Source organism: Mauremys mutica, chromosome 4, assembly GCF_020497125.1.
Source record: "Mauremys mutica isolate MM-2020 ecotype Southern chromosome 4, ASM2049712v1, whole genome shotgun sequence".
In the NCBI taxonomy this organism is placed as follows: Eukaryota; Metazoa; Chordata; order Testudines; family Geoemydidae; genus Mauremys; species Mauremys mutica.
The window spans coordinates 158,893,149-158,914,550 of NC_059075.1; the positions used below are offsets into that span (position 1 = coordinate 158,893,149).

General features: G+C 65.0%; 2 protein-coding genes across 2 annotated transcripts in view; both read left to right on the top strand.

The window, feature by feature from the left end:
• The first annotated feature begins 480 nt into the window (after positions 1-480).
• Positions 481-8,669, top strand: LOC123369189 (zymogen granule membrane protein 16-like). The gene is made up of 4 exons (XM_045014548.1): positions 481-584; positions 7,199-7,254; positions 7,349-7,475; positions 8,342-8,669. The coding sequence occupies exons 1-4, from the start codon at positions 481-483 to the stop codon at positions 8,667-8,669; spliced, it is 615 nt and encodes a 204-aa protein (XP_044870483.1).
• A 10,981-nt stretch (positions 8,670-19,650) lies between these two features.
• LOC123369190 overlaps positions 19,651-21,402 on the top strand; it is a 27,750-nt gene continuing 25,998 nt past the window's right edge. The window contains exons 1-2 of the mRNA XM_045014549.1: positions 19,651-19,717; positions 21,172-21,304. Of these exons, the coding sequence (XP_044870484.1) occupies positions 19,651-19,717; positions 21,172-21,304 (200 nt within the window). The remainder of the gene's footprint in view (positions 19,718-21,171; positions 21,305-21,402) is intronic.

Below are 21,402 nucleotides of genomic sequence, written 5' to 3' on the forward strand. Positions count from 1 at the left end.
GGGGCTGGGGGGGGCTGGGGGGGGTGGATGGGTGGGGGCGGCTGGGGTTACACAGACAGTAAACTGGTAAATTGAACTGCTCAGTTGCTTGAACTGTGGCCCCGCCCCTTCCCCTGAGGCCCCGCCCCTGCCCCGCCCCTTTCCCCTGAGGCCCCGCCCCTGCACCGCCCCTCCCCCTGAGCCCCCGCCCTCACTCCACCTCTTCCCGCCTCCGCTCTCCCCCCTCCCCTGAGGCCCCGCCCACCTGCCACTCGCTGCTCTGCCCCCTCCCCCCGACAGCTGATGGGCGGCGTCACCGAGTGCTGTGGCCGGGGGGTGCCGAGCCCCCTTATCCCCCCCCGGCCCCCGGCTGCCCCGCTCCGCCGCCGGGTGTGTGGCTGGGCGAGCGGCGGGTGGCGGGTCCGTCCAGCACCTTCGATCCCATCTCGCCGCCCCTGGGCCTGGAGCCGGTTCTGGAGAGTCCTGGGCCCGGCTCTTACCATGAATCGCTCTGGGTTACGCACCCGCTCGGCTCCGGGCCCGGCCGCCGCGGTCGCCGCTTTGCCGGCGGAGCGGCTGGAGAGCCGGCAAAGGAGACGCGCCCGGTTAGCCGGATCGCCCAGCGCGTCGCCCCCCGCGGGTTTTGCCAGTCTCAGAGCCCACGGCACAGAAATGGCCGCTCGGCGTCCCCGAGGTGAACCCGGCTGAGCGCTCGCCCCCGACTTCAGCCACGGCAGAAAGAAAAAACCTGCTGCTCTTGGCCGGTTGAGATCGGGAAGCACGAAGCGGCGTGGGGAAAACCCGTAGCCCCGACGGCCATTTCGCCGCAGGGTTTTCTGGCCCCGGCCACCTGTCGCAGCACGAGGCCCCCGTGGCATCCCCACAGCTGGGCTGGCGACGAAACTCGGGGATGTCAAAGGCAAAGGGGGCAGTCAGCCATTGCAAAACCACAGCAAGGGAACGCCACGGCAACCCCCCCCCAAAACCAGCACCAACGCCCTGGCAAACCCGCCGGGGCAGAAACGGCCCGGACAACGACAACACAACCACGGCAAAAACAACCAGGAAAAACCATCGCAAAAACCCACAACAAAGACATCACAAAAATCACAAGGATGAAAAATGGCAAAAACACAAAACCCCCAAACGCTTGAAAACCATGACCAAGCTTGCAGAAGTTCAACATCAGCCACAAACACGGTGCAAAAACGACCAGGAAAAAAATGGCAAAAAGAAGGAGAAACCACTGAAAAAGAGCAGGGCAAAGATATTGCAAGAATGACATGGAAAAAACAATTGCAAAAACACAAAGCCAAAAAAATTGCAAAAATAACACGGAAAAAGACTGCAAAAAACACAAAATCAGCAACACACCCATTAGCGGGGGAGGGAGAGCTCAGGGGTCTGAGCATTGGCCTGCTAAACCCAGGGTTGTGAGTTCAATCCTTGAGGAGGCCACTTAGGGAACTGGGGTAAAAATCTGTCTGGGGCTTGGCCCTGCTTTGGGCAGGGGGTTGGACTAGATCCCTTCCAGCCCTGATACTCTGTGATTCGTTGCAAAAACAACAAGGAAAAAGACTGCAAAACCGCAAAATCAGCAACACGCCCATTGCAAAACCACAACAACAAGGGGAAAAAAAACATTGTAACAACAACAAAACCGTTGCGAAAATGACAAGGAAAAACCATTGCCAAAGCAGCACCCCCCAAAGCCCTGCAACCCCCACCCAGCCAGCAACAGCAGCATTGCCGGAAGCCCGGGCAACACGGCGCCGAAAGGGGACGATTACAGAACCCCCAAGCGTTTGCTGGCGCGCGGGGGTTGGGTTTGAAATGACGCTTCGTGCCCGAGCAGCCGGGAATCGAGCTGGCGTTTGGCGGAGCAGCCGCCGCTTTGATTTCTACGATGCAGCTTTTGCCACGTCACCTCCAGCCCTTCCACACGCTGCGTGGGCCCCGGGTTTGCGTTTCCCTCCCGCCTTTAGAGCCGTTTCCGATCCCAGACCCGAAAGGCCACAAGAGGGGGAGCGGGGGGGGGAGCTTTTGTTAGTTTTGTGTAAACATTCATCACTTTACAACGCCCATTAACCCGCTTTGCGGCCAAGGCCCCGGGTCCCTTCGCACGCGGCTCCAGCGAGCGCCAGCCACGGACGCATTTGAAAAGAGACTTTTGTTAGCCTCAGATTTGGTGGCGTCTTGTCACCTTCCTTGGGCTGTGGCCAAGCGGGGTCCTGCAAGCCCCCTCGTTCCCGGCGCCCCGAGGCTGGGATCCGGCACCGCGCTCGTCGCTCTGGGCCGGCTCGCTGGGACGCTCCGGGACCGGTCCGTGGCGTCACCCCCCGCACAGCCTGAGCCGGGCGCTTTTCCGTCCGCTTCAGCCCGAGCCGCCCCCGTGCCCGGGGCTGGACATCCGCAGGGCGGGTTGTGGGGGGACCAGGCCAACGCCAGAGGGCACCTGCCCACCGAGGGGCAGCCGGGCCGGGGGGACCGTCCTTCCCTGGGTCAGCGGCTGTCGGGCAGCGCCGGAGACGAGCGTCGAGCTCCACGGGGCTGTTTGGCGGGAGGGAGTAACACCCCCGGGGCTGAGTGCGGGGTCACGCCGAGCCCCTCCCCAGGCTGGGCTGCGGCTCCACCTGCCTCGGTGTCGCTCTGAGCCCAGCGCGTAAACGTCAGCAGGCAGACGGGGCGTATGGGGAGCGGGAGGGAGCTGGAGTGGTGGGGGGCTGGGAGCCAGGACTCCTGGGTTCTCTCCCTGGCTCTGGGAGGGGAGTGGGGGCTGGTGGTTAGAGCAGGGGGGGCTGGGAGCCAGGACTCCTGGGTTCTCTCCCCGGCTCTGGGAGGGGAGTGGGGGCTGGTGGTTAGAGCAGGGGGGGCTGGGAGCCAGGACTCCTGGGTTCTCTCCCCGGCTCTGGGAGGGGAGTGGGGGCTGGTGGTTAGAGCAGGGGGGGCTGGGAGCCAGGACTCCTGGGTTCTCTCCCCGGCTCTGGGAGGGGAGTGGGGTCTAGTGGTTAGAGCGGGGGGGGGGGGGGCTGGGAGCCCGGACGCCTGGGTTCTCTCCCCAGTTCTGGGAGGGGAGTGGGGGCTGGTGGGTTAGAGCAGGGGGGGCTGGGAGCCAGGACTCCTGGGTTCTATTCCCGCTGTCCCCCTAATGTCCTTTTGAAGGGCTGAGAACGTAACACCCCAACTGTGTGACATTCGTATTTCACCGGGGGGGGAATGGAACATGGGACCTTTCCCCTCGAGGGGGGGCAGCTCTTCTCCAACCCCTCCCCTGGACTTTCCCCTGGGCTGTTCCCTCGTGCCCAGGTTGTGTGCCGAGCGCTGGGTGGGGTGTGTGTTCCCAGCGGGCAGGGCCGTGTGCTGGCACCAGCTGCATCCCGGCCTGACCCTGGGTCTCGGAAACTCCCTGCCCTCCCAGCACCCACCCCCCCGCGTCTCAAACGGGTGCTGTGCTGCAGGGAGTGGGGGGGGGGGTTTGCCAGGGGGCTGAGGAACAAATCATCCTGCCTCTGGAATGAGATTAGCCACATCTGGAGTTAATCTGGAGTGACTCCAGGGAGAGCCCTTTGTTCTGGCTAAACTTTGGAATCGGGTTCAGCTGAACCAGGGGAAGTGTGTCCACACGGGCACAGCCAGGGGAGCAAATGCCAGTTCATTTCAGCAGAGTCAGTAAACCCCTCTGGGGGTGCTCTCTTTCTAACTTGGTTTCACTTCACTTCCCAAGGCCTTGTCTACATGGGGACAGAAATTAATCTGACCCAGCCAAAATGGTGACTTTCAAGTGGATTCATTAACCTCTGTTCAGCCCTGTGTGGATGCTTTTGTTCCAAATTCACATGGCTTCACCCACCGTAGCTCCTGGACTGTTCCCCCAGCGCAGGGGGGGAGTGCGACCGGTTCCCCCCTCGGCCACCCGGCTCCACACCGGCTCCAGCGTCCCTGCCCAGAGTTTGACGCAGGAGTCCAGACTGGTCACAGGGGGGAGGAGAGCTGGGGCGAGGGGAAACTGAGACAGGGCCCCCAGAACTTGATGGGACACTTTGATGGGGGTCTCCTCCGTTTGCAGGACTTGGCACAGCGTTGAGACCTTCTGGGGTTTCAATCCCTTCCCTCCGAAAGACGTTCTTCTTACAACCAGAGAATCTCAGGGCTGGAAGGGACCTCAGGAGGCATCTAGTCCAACCCCCTGCTCAAAGCAGGACCAAACCCAACTAAATCATCCCAGCCAGGGCTTTGTCAAGCCTGACCTTAAAAACCTCTAAGGAAGGAGATTCCACCACCTCCCTAGGGAACCCATCCCGGTGCCTCACCACCCTCCTAGGGAAATAGTGTTTCCTAATATCCAACCTAAACCTCCCTGTGACCTTATGAGTGTGATATAATATCTCATTGAAAGGTGACAGGGCCAGAAAGAGTTAATTAACTCACCTCCCAGACTGACCTGACCCAGGGGTGAACCTTGAGGACGGGTTAGGAAGATCTGTAAATGAACAGAGCTTTGAAATGCAGCCGGCATTGTTAGAGATCTCAAGGGGAGATGTTTGCTCAGGTCTTGTGATGTCAGCAAACAAGGCTTGTCTATTGCTAGAGTTTTAATTCATAGGTCAAAAAAGGAATATTAACATTTATGATGATACTTGAGTGAAATAGTGTTATTGTCTCTGTGTCTCTTTGAAGGTTGTGCTAACCTGGATCTGAACTGTTTAATGGGTAAATTACCCTGTGCTAATTGTCAGGATATTTGGGAGAAGGAGTTGAGCCTATTGTTTTCTCAGGCCAAAAGGCTGCTGGAAATGTATCAAAAGCCTGGGACACGATCCTGCTTCTTCTCAGATCTGCTTTGGGTTTCAAGAGGGGGAAACCTTAAGCCACAAGGATTGAGATCCCCAGTCACTGACTGGAGCCACCCTGAATATGGACATTGGACTGTAACCTCTGGACTATTTCTAAAAGGACTTTTGGCAACTACAAGCTCATCTCTGCTGTGTCTGAACCTCAAGAATTGAATTCAAGTCTGTCTGTAGATTGATCTTTTAACCAACATTCTCTCTTTTTTCTTTTTTAATAAATTTTAGCTTAGTTAATAAGAATTGACTATAGTGTGTATTTTGGGTGAGATCTAAGTTATAATTGGACCTGGGTATGTGGCTGATCCTTTGGGACTGGAAGAACCTTTTCTTTTATATGATGAAGTAAGATTCTCAGGAATCATCATCATCTCTGACAGGTGTGTCTGGCCGGAGGCCTGAGGCTGGGCACTTGAAGGGAACTGCGGGGTTTGGACTCTGAGTGCCCAGGGAGGTGCTGTAGAAGCTGTTTTGGGCTGGTTGGTAACTCTAAGTATTGGAATAACCACCAGCGTTTGGGGTTTGTCTGCCCCGGTCTGTTTGCAGCTCACCCTGATTGCGTGACCCCAGCTGGCTCCCACGGGCACCGTCACACTCCCCCACTGCAGCTTGAGCCCATTGCTCCTTGTTGTGTCATCTGCCCCCCCTGAGAACAGCCGAGCTCCATCCTCCTTGGAACCCCCTGTGACGAAGTGGGACTGGTCACACTGGGGGCTGGGGACAGATCCTAAGGATCTAGCAGCAAAAGTCCATGCAGCAAATGCCTGAAGCTCTGTCTCCTAGCAACGGATGGCCGGGCCCCTCCCTGCAAAGGTGCTGGCTAAAGGTGTTGGAGACAAAGGGGTCAGGTGACCTCCTGGCCCGGGAAAGAAGCGGAGGAGAGAGGAGGGGCCGGAGGGGGCTGGGCAGACTGGAGTTGGCTGGAGAACAGAGGGGAGGCAGAGACCGGGCTCTGATCCCCGAGGGGGGTTATGGGGCCCCCAGATGGACCTAACAGGGGGGATCCTGTTATCTGTGCCTGCAAGACCCTGTCCTGGACTGTGTTCCTGTCGTCTAAATAAACCTTCTGCTTTCCTGGCTGGCTGAGAGTCCTGGTCAATCGCAGGGAGCCCAGGGGTGCAGGGCCTGACTCCCCCACACTCTGTGACACCCCCTTTCAGGTAGTTGAAAGCAGCTATCAAATCCCCCCTCACTCTTCTCTTCTGCAGACTAAACAATCCCACTTCCCTCAAAAAAAACAGGAGTACTTGTGGCACCTCACTTCTTCGGATGCATAGAATGGAACATAGAATGGAACACACAGACAGGAGATATTTATGAAAAGGTGGAAGTATGCATACCAACAGGCAGAGTCTAATAATGCATACTTCCACCTTTTCATGTTCTCTGTATGTATAAATATCTCCTGTCTGTGTGTTCCATTCTATGCATCCGAAGAAGTGAGCTGCAGCTCACGAAAGCTCATGCTAAAATAAATTTGTTAGTCTTTAAGGTGCCACAAGTACTCCTGGTTTTTTTGCGGATACAGACTAACACGGCTGCTACTCTGAAACCAGTTCCCTCAGCCTCTCCTCATAAGTCTTGTGCTCCAGCCCCCTGATCATTTTTGTTGCCCTCTGCTGGACTCTCTCCAATTTATCCACATCCTTCTTGTAGGGTGGGGCCCAAAACTGGACACAGTCTCCAGATGAGGCCTCACCAATGTTGAATCGAGGGGAACGATCACGTCCTTCCATCTGCTGGCAATGCCCCGACTTATACAGCCCCCAATGCCGTTAGCCTCCTCGACAACCAGGGCCCATAGACGCTGAGCTGACGGTAGCTGATGTCCGGACACGGGTCCGAGCCCATATCTGGGGGGTGCAGGGAGCGGGGCGGGGGCTCAGCAGGGGGCGCTCTCCCCTGCCAGCCAGGGCCGGCCCCAGGGTGCTGCTGGGGGGGGCTGTTCTGCAGGGGGGAGCAGGGGGTGCTCTCTGCTCTTGCACCCCAGCTGTATTTATTGGGGTGTCCCCAGTGTAGATCCATTTGCTCCGCTTGGCAGATGGCCCCGACCGGCTCCTGGGGCCAGTGGGCCAGCGGGTGGGGAGGGGCCCAGGTTTACGATGTTTGCGCAGCCGGCGCCTGCCTGCGTCAGCCTCTCCCCACGGCGGCTATAAGAGCGGGGGTCACCCCGGGCAGCTCCCAGCGCCGACGCCGACGGAGAGACGCGGCGTGAGTGATGGGACCTGGGGCCTGTCTCCCGCCGGGGGCACCAGCTCCCCTCCGGCCCCACGGCGGGACAGGCTGGCTCGGGGGGGGGAGGGGCCGGCCCCCCAGCCCCAAATGAATGAAAACCTGCCCGGAATAACCTCCTTGCCCCATTGTCTCCCCAGGATGCTTCGCTTCCTCCTCCTCCTGGCCCTTTGCCTGGGCGTCGCTGGCAACGCGAGTGAGTTTGGGGGGAGGGGCGGGGGGGCCGTGCTGCGGGGAGCAGCGGGGCTGGAACCCCCTTTAACCCTTTCCTCTCTGGATCCTTTTCCAAGTCAGCCGCTCGTCCTTTTCCGGGGAGTACGGAGGGGGCGGAGGAAAGAGATTTTCTCACTCTGGGAACCAGCTGGATGGGCCCATCACCGCCATTCGGATCCGAGTGAACTGGCTGTTCATCGTGGGGTGAGTGAGAGCCCCAGGTGGGGCAGCAGGGGGCTGCAGGCCGGGAGTGAGGGGCACCAGCAGAGCTGGGGGGCTGCGGGTCGGGAGTGAGGAGCACCAGCAGAGCTGGGGGGCTGCGGGTCAGGAGTGAGGGGCACCGGCGGGCCTGGGGGGCTGCGGGTCGGGAGTGAGGGGCACCGGCGGGGCTGGGGGGCTGCGGGTCGGGAGTGAGGGGCCCGGGGGGGGCTGGGGGGGGGCGGGCGGGAGTGAGGGGCCCCGGCGGGGCGGGGGGGCTGCGGGCCGGAGTGAGGGGCCCCGGCGGGGCGGGGGGGCGGGAGTGAGGGGCCCCCGGCGGGGCTGCGGGCGGGAGTGAGGGGCCCCGGGGGGGGTGGGGGCGGGAGTGAGGGGCCCCGGCGGGGCTGGGGGGCGGGGGGCGGGAGTGAGGGGCCCCCGGCGGGGCTGGGGGGCTGGGGGCGGGACTGAGGGGCCCCGGCGGGGCTGGGGGGCGGGAGTGAGGGGCCCCCGGCGGGGCTGGGGGGCGGGAGGGAGGGCCCCCGGCGGGGCTGGGGGGCTGGGGGGGGGCGGGAGGGGCCCCGGCGGGGCTGGGGGGCGGGAGTGAGGGCCCCCGGCGGGGCTGGGGGGGCTGCGGGCGGGACTGAGGGCCCCCGGCGGGGCTGGGGGGCTGGGGGCGGGGCTGGGGGGCTGGGGCCGGGGCTGGGGGGCGGGGGGGCGGGAGTGAGGGCCCCCGGCGGGGCGGGGGGGCGGGAATGAGGGGCCCCGGCGGGGCTGGGGTGGCTGCGGGTCGGGAGTGAGGGGCCCCGGCGGGGCTGGGGGGCTGGGGGCGGGGCTGGGGGGCTGGGGGCGGGACTGAGGCGCGTCTCCCCCAGGCTGCAGGTGCGCTACGGGTCGCAGTGGAGCGAGTACGTGGGCGGCTCCTGGGGGGACCTGGAGGAGGTCGCGCTGCACCCCGGCGAGTCCGTGGTGCAGGCGTCGGGGAAGTACAAGCGCTACCTGCGGCGGCTGGTGCTCACCACGGACCGGGGCCGCAGCTTCTCCTTCGGGAAGGACACGGGCACCAGCTTCAACGCGGCCCCGCTGCACCCCGGCACCGTCCTGCGCTTCCTGAGCGGCCGCGCCGGGGGCCTCATCGACGCCCTGGGCTTCCACTGGGCCGCCGCCCCCGGGCGCTGCCCGCGCTGCCCGCGCGGCTCGTAGGCAGGTGTCCTGGCGGGGGGGGGGGGGCTGGCCATGGGCAGCCGGGGGGGCAGAGGATCCCGGGGGGGGCAGAAGACGGACCCACCCCTCGAGCCTGATTCATCGCGGCCGGGCCCGCCCCCCCCCGCGGCTGCCGGGCGGGTTTTCCCTCCCTCCGTCGGTCCGTCCGTCCTCCCCCTTCGCTGCCTCTGCCACGGCCGCCCCCCCCCGTGCGGCCCCCCCACGGTCCCCCCCCCTCCGCGTCCGCACCTGTCACGGCTCCATAAACCCGCCGCCGCTTGGCACCAGCACAAACCGGCTCCTCCTTGTGTCTTCGGCGCGTTCGCCCCCGGGGCCCCTGCGGGATCGGGCCCCCCCCCGGGGCCCCCCCCACCCCGGCCCCCAAACCCGCCCTGCGCCGGGGCGCGGAACGGAACCGGCCACTAGGTGGCAGCAGGAGGCAACACGAGAAACCACCGGCCCCGGGACCTTTCCCCGCTAGGGGGCGCTGGCCCCGAGCCCTGGGCGGGAGCGGCTGGGTCGGCGCTGGGGGGTGGGATCGGGGGGCGCTGGGTCGGCGCTGGGGGGTGGGATCGGGGGGCGCTGGGGGTCGGGGCGGGGGGGGGGGATGGGGGGCGCGGGGGGTCGGGGGTGGGGGGTGGGCTGGGGGGCGCTGGGTCGGCGCGGGGGGGTGGGTTCGGGGGGCGCTGGGTCGGGGCTGGGGGGATGGGATCGGGGGGCGCTGGGTCGGGGCTGGGGGGTGGGATGGGGGGCGCTGGGTCGGGGCTGGGGGGATGGGATCGGGGGGCGCTGGGTCGGGGCTGGGGGGTGGGATCGGGGGGCGCTGGGGGTCGGGGCTGGGGGGTGGGATGGGGGGCGCTGGGTCGGGGCTGGGGGGTGGGCTGGGGGGTGCGCAGTCGGGGCTGGGGGGTGGGATGGGGGGTGCTGGGTCGGGGCTGGGGGGTGGGATTGGGGGGTGCTGGGTCGGGGCTGGGGGGTGGGATGGGGGGCGCTGGGTCGGGGCTGGGGGGTGGGATTGGGGGGTGCTGGGTCGGCGCTGGGGGGGTGGGATTGGGGGGTGCTGGGTCAGGGATGGGGGGTGGGATGGGGGGTGCTGGGTCGGGGCTGGGGGATGGGCTGGGGGGCGCTGGCTCCGGTCTGGCCCGTTTCAGCTGCGGCCCGGCCCGGCTGGTTACTTGCCCCCGGCGGGGGGGGGGGGCATGCTTTGCAGGGGGGTGAGGGGGTGAGCGGATCCCGTGCTCAGCAGGAGAAGGAAATGGGGCTGGCGGAGGCGGCTGCGAAGCCCCCGACGTCTGGGTCAGCTCCGAGGAGGGAGAACCCGCAGTCGGGAACTGGAGCCCAGGGGCTGCCACGTCGCGCCCACTCGTGGCCCCGTGCGGTCGGTGGGGGGGGCCCTTCAGTGCGACGGCCCTTCTGGGGGGGCCCCTCTCTCGGGGTCAGGCCCCCCCACCTCTCTGAGCCTCAGCACGTCTGGCTCTGCCGTGAGCCCCCCAGGGAGCCCCCTCGCTCCAGACCCCCGGCGCCTCCACCCCCTGAAGGGGACGTTCCCCCCCCCCGCCCTGTTCTCTAGCCCCCAGCGACTCTCCCCCAGCGTAACACAGGAGGTTTATTGAGGGTTGAACCCAGCACAGGAAACTCCCCGGCCTCAGGCCTGGCCTCCCTCAGCCCAGCACATCCCAGTCCCCCTGCAGCCAGGGGGGCTCTGCCTGCCCCCCCCTCCAGCCCAGAGCCCCCCTGCTCCCAGCTGGGCCTCCGATACCCCCGGCCCCAAGCCCCCTCTGTCCATTGGCTTCTCTCCAGGGACACAGGGTCGTAAACAGGCAGGCCTGGGCCTCCTCTGCTCTCCTCCGTCCTCTGCCCTCTCTGGCTGGAGCCGGCTGGTCAGGTCACCGGGGTCCTCTCCCCGCAGCCCATTGTCCCCACTGGCCAGAACGGCTGACCCCCGACCTGGGGTGGCCTCTTAGTCTCCAGGTCACCAGTTGTTGGGATTCCCCATCTCCAGGCCGTTGTCCGGGGGTCCCGGCTGCCAGACGAGGTCACACCTGGTCCTCTGCAACCACCAACCCTCTCCCACCACCCTGTGAAACCTGCAGCACACAGGGAAACTGAGGCACACACACGCTATTCATATAAAACTCCACCAAAATCCCCAGCTTCGTCCCATGAGCCAGCTGCCCTCTGCAGGAATCGTGTCTGACAGGGCAGAAAGCTGCGAGCTAGGAAACCCCCTTAACCCCTCCCCGAAAAGCCCCACAAGGTTTGGACGTCTGGCGCGTTGCCAGACAGAGATAAAAACCATCGTGGGGAAGAAACACAAATTGGAGACTCGCTGTAGCCTCGAAAAATCAGCGTAAGAAATGCACAATACTGCAAACTACGCCCGTGGCTGGTAAATGGTCACGACAACACGCCACAAAATTGGCGGGGCAAGTAACCGAAACAAAACGAGTTCACAGAAGCAGGAGACGCCCCGGAGGCCTGGGACGGGCTCCCGCTCTGCTAGCCGGGGGGCAAACAGTCCGGAGAGCGAGGCCGGGAACGGAATAAACCATTGGCAAAAGCTGTAAAAATCAGCAAAACCCGAGCTGTGCGTCCCCTGTTACAAACATGGGCAGTGAACGGGAGGCTTCAGGTCGCCCCCCCGTGCCTGAAGAGTGGGGAGAGAACTGGCCAGAGGCGACCGCAGCGAAATTCAGAAATGAAACGGGGGCCACGGCCGTGCAGCCGCCACCGTGCGAGGAAAGCCAGGCTCCGGTTAACCCGGGGCCCAGACGGTGCCAGGCCAGGAGAAGTGGCCGCCCGGAGGGAGAAGTGGCCGTCGGTAAATCGGATGAAGGGGGAAATGGACAGTTCGCAGAGCACATCCGGAGACAGGAGCTGCGGCTCCATCGCAGGGGAGCGAAGGGGAAAGAATTTCAGAGCGAAAGCCGGAGCTGGAGCCAGTTACCGCCTAGAACTGGCGCGTGAACACCCGGCCAACGGTTAACGGCAGCCGAAAAGGGCCCTCCCGCCATCCGCTGGGCACGCGGAGCAAAGCGGCAGGCACCGCGGGGACAAATTCCGGTTTTGTCAGGGCCGATGGGGGGTGGCGGGGAGCTGGTACAAATTACCAGGGCCCGGCGGTGCAGAAGGGGGCCCGGGGCCCGGCTTCCCCGGCTTCGTCGGCCCTGTTTAGCCGCTCTGCCCTTGCTGGGGGGCCTGAACCCGCTCTCGGTGGCCTGGGTTTTGCAAGACCAGGTAACGACCCCCCTCTGCTCTCAGAGCCCGGATAAAAACCGTGGGGTGGGGGTTCCCGCCTGCTTCGACCCCCAGAGCCGCCCTCGGAGCTGAAAATAAAACCTTCTCTCTCAACTGCTGCTACCTGCCGGCTACGTTTCCTTTGTGTCAAACTCACGGCTGCTGCCTGGAGCTGACGAGCCCTCGCCAGGGCTCATCCCGCTCGGCTTGGGGAGCTTTTCACAGGAGCCTCCCAAAGATCCAGCCCTGGAAAACTGAACAGAACCGGGAGCAAAGAGAAAACCAGGGCAAAGCTTCACTTCAAATAACTCCAGGAAACCAACGACTTTAACCCTTCAGGAAAGCAACAGCTGCAATGACCCTCACTTGAAGGTACGGTTGCCACACAACGAAAATTCAAACTCTGCTCCTAGTCCTGACCACCGCTGAGTATTTGAAACGTGGGTTTTCCTGACCTCCATCCGGCAGGTTTAGAATAAAGTTATTATAAAGTTGTGACAAAGTGGGAATGTTCCTAATCTTTTCTCTGCATGCTGTGTGGGTGCCTCAGTTTCCCCTGTGCCTTTCTTAAGTGTTGTGACAGACCCAGGCCAGCTGGGACCAGCGGAGCAGGAGAAGGGAGAGATCCTGGCCCTGGGAGAAGCAGTTTTCTGTTCCCGGAGTGAGCAGAGCAGGGGCTGCTCCAGGCTGATGAGACACCTGGCTCCAATCAACCTGCTAAGGGTCAGGGGAGGCTGGTAAGCACCTGGCTCTGATGAAGGCCCCTCGTGTGCTATAAAAGGGCTCACTGCAGCCAGGCCAGGGGAGCAGGAGCAGCTGAGCGGGAGCAGGGATCCTGCCGGAGGACTGAGGAGTCCGAGCGTTATCAGACACCCGGAGGCAGGTCCGGTGGTGAGGCCAGAGAAGGTGCCGGGAGGAGGCCACGGGGAAGGAGCCCAGGGAGGTGTCGCTGTCACACAGCTGTACCAGGAGGCACCATAGACAGCGGCAGCCCCCAGGGCCCTGGGCTGGAACCCGGGTTCCCCCCAAACCGCCCCACTCCTGATCCGATGCAGGAGGAACGGACCTGGCCTGTGGCTCTCCCAGAGGGGAAGGTCTCTGGGCTGTTTCCCCACCCACAGGGTGGATCTGTGCGGTGAGCGAATCCGCCGGTAAGCGCAGACCCCGCCAAGGCAGAGGAGGAGCTTTGCCACCGTGCCTGGGGGGGGGAGATCAGGGGCTGTGGCTGGTGCAGAGCCGAGAGGGCCGGGGTGATGGGGTCTGCACAGGGAACGGCCGAGGTCTCCTGGGCCCCTCCTGGCAAGGAGCCACTGGGGGAGGGGTGGAACCGGGCTTCTGCCGATCCGGATCGATGCTCCACGTGGAGAAGACGAGCCCCGGGGGACTCTGCAGGACACCTCAGCTTCATAGCAGCTTCCCTCTCATGCAAATCTGCCCCAGCTTCAAAGTCTGTGTCTGTGGCCGCTGGGCCTTCGTGCTGCTTCCTCCTGGGGGTGTCCCGATGCTGCGCGGGGTGTTTGTTTCCAAGGGAAGGGGCTTGTGGCTAACCCCCGAGGCCGTCAGTGTCTCTGCTCGTCTTTAACGAGCCCACCTGACGGGTTTTCCTGTCCTGGGGGCCGGCTCCCAGCCCCTCGCCAAGGGGTGCAGCCGGCTGGAGGTGCTGCCTTCCCGCCTTCCTCAGTCCCACCTCGCTCAGTCCACAGGGCCATTGATTCGGGGGGGGGGGGCAGATCTTATTCTATTCCCAGCAAAAAGACATTTTTCTTCTACGGTAACTGTCCTTAGGGGCAGTAACATTATCCCAAGGGCTTAACACAAAGTTTTCTCTAAGTTTCTCTACCCAGGGAGCTGATACAAAGTTGTATGAAAATAGCTTAACACCGGGTTATACAAAATAGCTTAACAGGGGGTTGTGATGGAGTGGGGGGTTTTCTGTGTTTCCCAGGGGTTTGCATGCGGGGTGGGGATGGGGTGGGACTCAGTGTCCCCGGGTGTTACGGGTGTAACGAGGGGAGGGGAGAGGGAGTTCGTTGGGACACAGGACTGGAGAGGGACTCGGGACCCCGGCCAACGGCCTGGAGGAGGGAGACCCCGGTGACCTGGGGACCCAGAGACCCAGCTCAGGAGTCGCAGCCGGTTCTGGCCAGTGGGGACAATGGGCTGCGGGGAGACGACCCCGGTGACCTGACCAGCCGGCTCCAGCCAGAGGGGGCTGAGAGGAGACCTAGGCCTGCCTGTGTCCCTGGAGAGAAGCCAATGGACAGAGGGGGCCTGGGGCCGGGGGTATCGGAGGCCCAGCTGGGAGCAGGGGGGTCGGGGCTGGAGGGGGGAGCAGGCAGAGCCCCCCGGCTGCAGGGGGACTGGGATGTGCTGGGCTGAGGGAGGCCAGGCCTGAGGCCGGAGAGTTTCCTGTGCTGGGTTCAACCCTCAATAAACCTCCTGTGTTACGCTGGGGGAGAGTCGCTGGGGGCTAGAGAACGGGGGAGGGGGCGAGCGTCCCCTTCGGGGGGTGACGAGGCCCCGGGGGGCCCAGAGCGAGGGGGCTCCCTGGGGGGCCCACGGCAGAGACAGACGTGCTGAGGCTCAGAGAGGTGCGGCTCCAGGAGGTGGAGGGGCCTGACCCCGAGGGAGAGTGGCCCCCCGATAAGGGCCGTGTCACTGAATGGGGCACCCCCCACGGGCCGCCCGGGGCCACGAGTGGGCACAATCTGTGAGTCTGTGACAAGGTGTGACGAGGCGGTGCTGGCGGGACCCCACTGAGGTGCCAGTTCAGGACCAATTGCTCAAACAGGGCAGTCACAGCCCCAGGCTGGGGTTTCTCCACCTCTAAGGCACCAAACCAGCCAGACAAAGAGGACTTTGGTCTCACCCCACTGGCTAACCACAAGTCACACAAGCAATTCCCTTAGACACTCCAGTCTCCCAGTATCCCCACCAGTGCACTCGTCCTGGGGATGAATGGTTATGAAAACCAACACCCCAATAAAAGGAAAAGGTTCTCTCGATCCCAAAGGACCAAGCCCCAGACCCAGGTCAATATACACATCAGATCTTACCCACAAGTCACGGTGGTGCCAATCCTTTAGAATCTAAAGGTTTATTCATAAAGGGAAAAAGGTAGAGCTGAGAGCTAGAATTGGTTAAATGGAATCAGTTACATGCAGTGATGGCAAAGGTCTTAGTTCAGGCTTGCAGCAGCGATGGCACAAACTGCAGGTTCAAATCAAGTCTCTGGAACATCCCCCGCTGGGATGGGTCGTTCAGTCCTTTGTGCAGAGCTTCAGCTTGTAGCAAAGTCCCTCCAGAGGTAAGAAGCAGGATTGAAGACAAGATGGAGATGAGGCATCAGCCTTTTATAGGCTTTTCCAGGTGTAAGAACCTCTCTGTTCTTACTGTGGAAAGTTACAGCAAAATGGAGTCTGGAGTCACATGGGCCAGTCCCTGCACTTTGCTGAGTCACAAGGCGTATCTGCCTCCTCTCCATGGGTCAGTTGTGGAGCTGATGGTCCTTAATGGGCCATCAAGCCAGCTAGGCAGAGCTAACACCAGCTTGTCTGGGGTGTCTCCCAGAAGCAGAGCACAATACAAAATACAGACAGGACAGAGCCAATACTCATAACTTCAACTACAAAATGACACAGGCACCCAGACCGCACAATCCTAACCAGCAACCCAGAACCTGGTCTTAGACACCTCATCTGACCCCCTTTCCCTAAGATCTGGTGCCACTACAGGACCTTGGTTGCAACCCATGTTCTATGTGGTCCCAGTTCATATCAATAACGTCACACAAGGGTTATGCAAAATAGCTGAATACAGGGATTTATCTACACCTGCTCCCCAGAGGGGCCTGGCTGTACCTACAAGCCCTGCTCTGGACTCTGTTCCTGTCGGCCAATAACCCGCCTGTGTCCCTGGCCGGCCGAGAGTCCCGGGGAATCGCGGGCAGGGGGGTGCGGGGCCCGGACTCCCCCCCACGCCGTGACACAAGGCTGGAAAACGCCTTCGGTCACTAACTGAACCCAGCGAATAAGGCAAAGCGTGAGAGTTTGTATCCATTTTTATGACCGGTTTTCAATCACAAGGTAATAACTTGCTTATTGCAACGTTCCAGCCAAGTGCTTCCCTGGCTGGGTTTGAAAGACGTTGGTTTAGTAACTGAGCTCTGAATGATCTGCTCTCGTTAGCAACAGCCCGCGGGGCCGTTTGCTGTGGAGGGTCCGTCTGTCCTGTGCTGTCGCGCGTGTCACGCGGCTGCGTTTTCACCATGTTTCGCTCATCGCGACAAACGTCACTTTGACACTTTTTCAATAGCAGAGGCGCTGCACCCTGCCGAGGCAACCAGCAGATCAGTCAGACCGACTTTGTTTGCAAAGTTCAGAAAAGGTCCCGGTTATACAGACGTGTGCCTGTATTTCTGCCTTGACAAATAATGCGACTGCAAACAAAACGACTTTCATTAATCCCAGGTTGTTTTTATTCAAAGAAATAAATGTCAGGGGAACGTCAGCATTAAGGCAAAGGTCAGACCTGGGGGGCGCGTGCGGGAACCCCCAAGTTCTTCATTTCCGTAGCATCGTGAGCTTGCATGTAAAGCAGCCTTGTAAGGTATCAGGGGAGAGATTCTGCTCTGCCAAGAGGCGTTTCTCTCTCCAGAGACGTGTGTCGTTAATGCAGCTGCAGTTATGGGAATTGTGTTGTGTGGTTGTCACTAAAACGTGCTGTAAGTCGGGGGATCGGCCTGGAACGCGGCTGGACTCATGACAAGACATTTACACGGAACCGTAACGTCCCGGCTCCAAGGCCCTGGTTCCTGTGCACACCCCGAGCGCTGTGGGACGCAGGATAGTGCCTGTCCCGGCGTTGGACACTCGGCCAGCGGTGGTAACTGGGAGAGCCCCGGGGGGCGAGTTCCTCTCTGCGGCACCCCCGGCTGGGAACAGGATCCATCACGGTGCTGGGTGCGAGGTGGGGTCACAGCCACATTCCCATATACCTGCCCCACACCAGTCCCCCATTACCCAGCCAGGCTGATGCTGCGGGAGGCCCCCAAAGCGACGGCCCCAAGCACCGTCCCGGGCCCCCGCGAGGGGCTGGCAGGGGTGGCCGGTGCAGCCCGGAGATCGAGGGACAGATGGGGCAGGAATGGAGGGTGGTAATGTAAGGTGGGCAGATAACAGAGTTAGCTTGGGGTGCAGGGGGGTTCAGGGTTCAGGAGTGGGTTTGGGGGAAAGGAGGGGTTGGGTGCAGAGGGGGTTGGGGTGCTGGCTCAGGGACAGGGCTCAGGCCTGGGGGTTGGGGTGCAGGGGGGGTGCTGGCTCTGGGAAGGGGCTGACAGCTGGGGGTTCAGGATGCAGGAAGGGGTTCAGAGTGCAGGGGGGTTGGGGTGCTGGCTCCGGGGGGGGGCTCAAGACTGGGGGTTCAGGGTGCAGGGGGGTTAGGGTGCTGGCTCTGGGAGGGGGGCTGGGTGCAGGAGGGGGGTTGGGGTGCAGGGGGGGTTGGGGTGCTGGCTCCAGGGGGGTGCTCCAGGCTGGGGCAGAAGGTTCGGGGTGCAGGAGGCCGGCTGGGGAGCACCGGGCTAGCGGGACCTGTAACCACGGAGCCGGGGCGTTAGCTCCGCTCCTCGTCTGCACTAACCTGGCCGGGCACGTTCGCTGCTAAACCACGTCCCGTGGGTCGGAGCCGGCTGGATGGGCAGCATGTGCAGGGTTTGGGGGTACAGGGTGCACCAGTCCCCAGGGGGGACACTGGGTGCAGGGTTTGGGGGTACAGGGTGCACCAGTCCCTGGGGGGGTTGCTGGTTGCAGGGTTTGGGGGTACAGGGGGCACCAGTCCCTGGGGGGGTTGCTGGTTGCAGGGTTTGGGGGTACAGGGGGCACCAGTCCCTGGGGGGGTTGCTGGGTGCAGGGTTTGGGGATACAGGGGTGCACCAGTCCCTGGGGGGGGGTCGCTGGGTGCAGGGTTTGGGGGTACAGGGTGCACCAGTCCCAGGGGGGGTTGCTGAGTGCAGGGTTTGGGGGTACAGGGTGCACCAGTCCCTGGGGGGGGTCGCTGGGTGCAGGGTTTGGGGGTACAGGGTGCACCAGTCCCCAGGGGGGTCGCTGGGTGCAGGGTTTGGGGGTACAGGGTGCACCAGTCCCTGGGGGGGGGTCGCTGGGTGCAGGGTTTGGGGGTACAGGGTGCACCAGTCCCTGGAGGGGGTCGCTGGGTGCAGGGTTTGGGGGTACAGGATGCACCAGTCCCCAGGGGGGGTCGCTGGGTGCAGGGTTTGGGGGTACAGGGGGCACCTGTCCCTGGAGGGGGTTGCTGGGTGCAGGATTTGCTGTGTCAGCAGGGAGCCCGTTAGCTGTGGTTGTGGCAACGGCTAACGGCCGCCCCCCGCAAGTGGCGATTTCGCAGCCTCCCCCCGAGATAAGGCCGCACGGGGCGGGGGGGGGGGGTCTCAGCCGGGCCGCGGGGCCGGAGGGGCCGTTACACCACAAGTCACTGCTACCCGTCAGTCCGGGTCTGGCGCAAGCGATGGGTATCAGCGCCGAGGGGCAGTGACGGGCGGGGCCGGGGGGGGGGGGGGCTGAGCCGGTGATAACTGGGGGGTCAGCGCCCCATGAGACACTTCTGCACCCGGGGGCACCAGGCGCCAGGCCCAGCTCCCTTGCCAGGCTCCTCGCGGATCCGTCCCGGTGCCAGCGGCTCTGTGACCTTCTGGGCTTCACCCCCGGCTCCTCACCCGGCTCGCGTGAGTCCCGTGGGCGGGGGGTCCCCCCTCCCAGGGCGCAGGCACCTCCAGCATCCCCCTGGCTCGGTCCCTGCGGCCCCCAGCGGCCCCCCGGCCACGGCTCCGGGGGCAGGGCCCGGCTCGGTCCCTGCGGCCCCCAGCGGCCCCCCGGCCACGGCTCCGGGGGCAGGGCCCGGCTCGGTCCCTGCGGCCCCCCAGTGTCCCCCCGGCCACGGCTCCGGGGGCAGGGCCCGGCTCGGTCCCTGCGGCCCCCCAGTGTCCCCCCGGCCACGGCTCCGGGGGCAGGGCCCGGCTCGGTCCCTGCGGCCCCCAGCGTCCCCCCGGCCACGGCTCCGGGGGCAGGGCCCGGCTCGGTCCCTGCGGCCCCCCAGTGTCCCCCCGGCCACGGCTCCGGGGGCAGGGCCCGGCTCGGTCCCTGCGGCCCCCCAGCGTCCCCCCGGCCACGGGTCCGGGGGCAGGGCCCGGCTCGGTCCCTGCGGCCCCCAGAGGCCCCCCGGCCACGGCTCCGGGGGCAGGGCCCGGCTCGGTCCCTGCGGCCCCCCAGTGTCCCCCCGGCCACGGCTCCGGGGGCAGGGCCCGGCTCGGTCCCTGCGGCCCCCAGCGGCCCCCCGGCCACGGCTCCGGGGCTGGGGGGCGCTTGGGGACCCTCCCAGCGGCACCCGAGGGCTGCACCGTCCCAGACCCGCCCGGCCTCTCCCTGAGCCGGATCCTGCCCCGCTCCCGGGGGCTCCCCCTGCACCCAGAGCGGGGCCTGGATCCGTCCCTGCGGCCGCTCTCTGCCGCCGGCTGCCTGGCTCTAGCGTCACCGCTCGGCGGCTGGGACGGGGCAGCCGGGAGCTGGTGCCAGGCTGGGGAACGAGCCCCTCTCGGCCCCGGGCATCCGCCTGAGCAGGGGTGGGGCCAGCCCCCACCCGGGGGAGAAACCGCCGGGGGTCGCCTGTGGGGGGCTGGCTGGGGTGGGCTGGGGGGGAGATCTGGGGGCTCAGCCTGTCGCCGGCTCCACACAGGATGATGCTGCTGCAAATCCTCGGCGTGACCCTCCTGCTGCTGGGAGCCTCGGCCGGGGAGAAGGCGCGTGAGTAGAACCAACCCCCAGCTCTGCCGGCGCCCCTCACCCCTGACCCACAGCCCCCCGGCCCCCCAGCTCTGCCGGTGCCCCTCACCCCTGATCCACAGCCCCCCCGGCCCCCCAGCTCTGCCGGTGCCCCTCACCCCCGACCCGCAGCCCCCCGGCCCCCCAGCTCTGCCGGTGCCCCTCCCCCCCGACCCGCAGCCCCCCGGCCCCCCAGCTCTGCCGGTGCCCCTCACCCCCGACCCGCAGCCCCCCGGCCCCCCAGCTCTGCCGGTGCCCCACACCCCCGACCCGCAGCCCCCCGGCCCCCCAGCTCTGCCGGTGCCCCTCCCCCCCGACCCGCAGCCCCCCGGCCCCCCAGCTCTGCCGGTGCCCCTCCGCCCTGATCCACAGCCCCCCGGCCCCCCAGCTCTGCCGGTGCCCCTCACCCCTGATCCACAGCCCCCCGGCCCCCCAGCTCTGCCGGTGCCCCTCACCCTGATCCACAGCACCCCGGCCCCCCAGCTCTGGCGGTGCCCCTCACCCCTGATCCACAGCCCCCCCGGCCCCCCAGCTCTGCCGGCGCCCCTCACCCCCGACCCGCAGCCCCCCGGCCCCCCAGCTCTGCCGGCGCCCCTCACTCCCGACCCGCAGCCCCCCGGCCCCCCAGCTCTGCCGGCGCCCCTCACTCCCGACCCGCAGCCCCCCGGCCCCCCAGCTCTGCCGGCGCCCCTCACTCCCGACCCGCAGCCCCCCGGCCCCCCCAGCTCTGCCGGTGCCCTTCACCCCCGACCCGCAGCCCCCCGGCCCCCCAGCTCTGCCGGTGCCCCTCACCCCGGATCCGCAGCCCCCCCAGCCCCCCAGCTCTGCCGGTGGCCCTCAACCCTGTCCCACAGCCCCCCCGGCCCCCCAGCTCTGCCGGTGCCCCTCACTCCCGACCCGCTGCCCCCCGGCCCCCCAGCTCTGCCGGTGCCCCTCACCCCTGACCCGCAGCCCCCCGGCCCCCCAGCTCTGCCGGTGCCCCTCACTCCCGACCCGCAGCCCCCCGGCCCCCCAGCTCTGCCGGTGCCCTCACCCCTGACCCGCAGCCCCCCGGCCCCCCCTGCCCTGCCTGCGCCCCTCACGCACGACCCGGATCCCCCCGGCCCCCCCAGCTCTGCTGGTGCCCCTCACTCCCGACCCGCAGCCCCCGGCCCTCCCAGCTCTGCCGGTGCCCCTCACCCCCGATGTGCACCCCCCTGCACCCCCCAGCTCTGCCGGTGCCCCTCACTCCCGACCCGCAGCCCCGGCCAGCCCAGCCCAGCCCCCCACAGCTCTGCCGGTGCCCCTCACTCCCGACCCGCAGCCCCTGCCAGCCCAGCCCCCCCCCTAGCTCTGATGGTGCCCCTCACTCCCGACCCGCAGCCCCTCCCGATTCAGTGTATGACTCTGGCTCTGATCCAGTTTCACTCGTTCGTTCTCTCGCTCCCTCGTTGCAGGCCAGCGCCGACACTCGTATTCCGGGGAGTACGGCTCGGGCTCGGGGACCCCGTTTTCCTACTCGGGGCCGGACCGATGGGGCCCCATCACGGCTCTCCGGATCTGGGAGCATTGCAACAGCTACATCAGCGGGTGCGTGGCGGGGGGGCATGGCTGTGGGTTTGGGGGGGCAGTGGGGGCGGGAGGGACTGGGGGGAGGGTCGGTGGGTTTGGGGGGCAGTGGGGGCGGG

What these genes read in the sequence shown, in the direction of transcription:
- LOC123369189 (XM_045014548.1), top strand. Translation starts at nt 481, where the DNA reads ATGAATCGCTCTGGGTTACGCACCCGCTCGGCTCCGGGCCCGGCCGCC. An exon ending in CGGCAAAGGAGACGCGCCCG is followed by an intron (nt 585 to 7,198) that starts GTTAGCCGGATC and finishes TTGTCTCCCCAG; the next exon opens with GATGCTTCGCTTCCTCCTCC. An exon ending in GGGCGTCGCTGGCAACGCGA is followed by an intron (nt 7,255 to 7,348) that starts GTGAGTTTGGGG and finishes TCCTTTTCCAAG; the next exon opens with TCAGCCGCTCGTCCTTTTCC.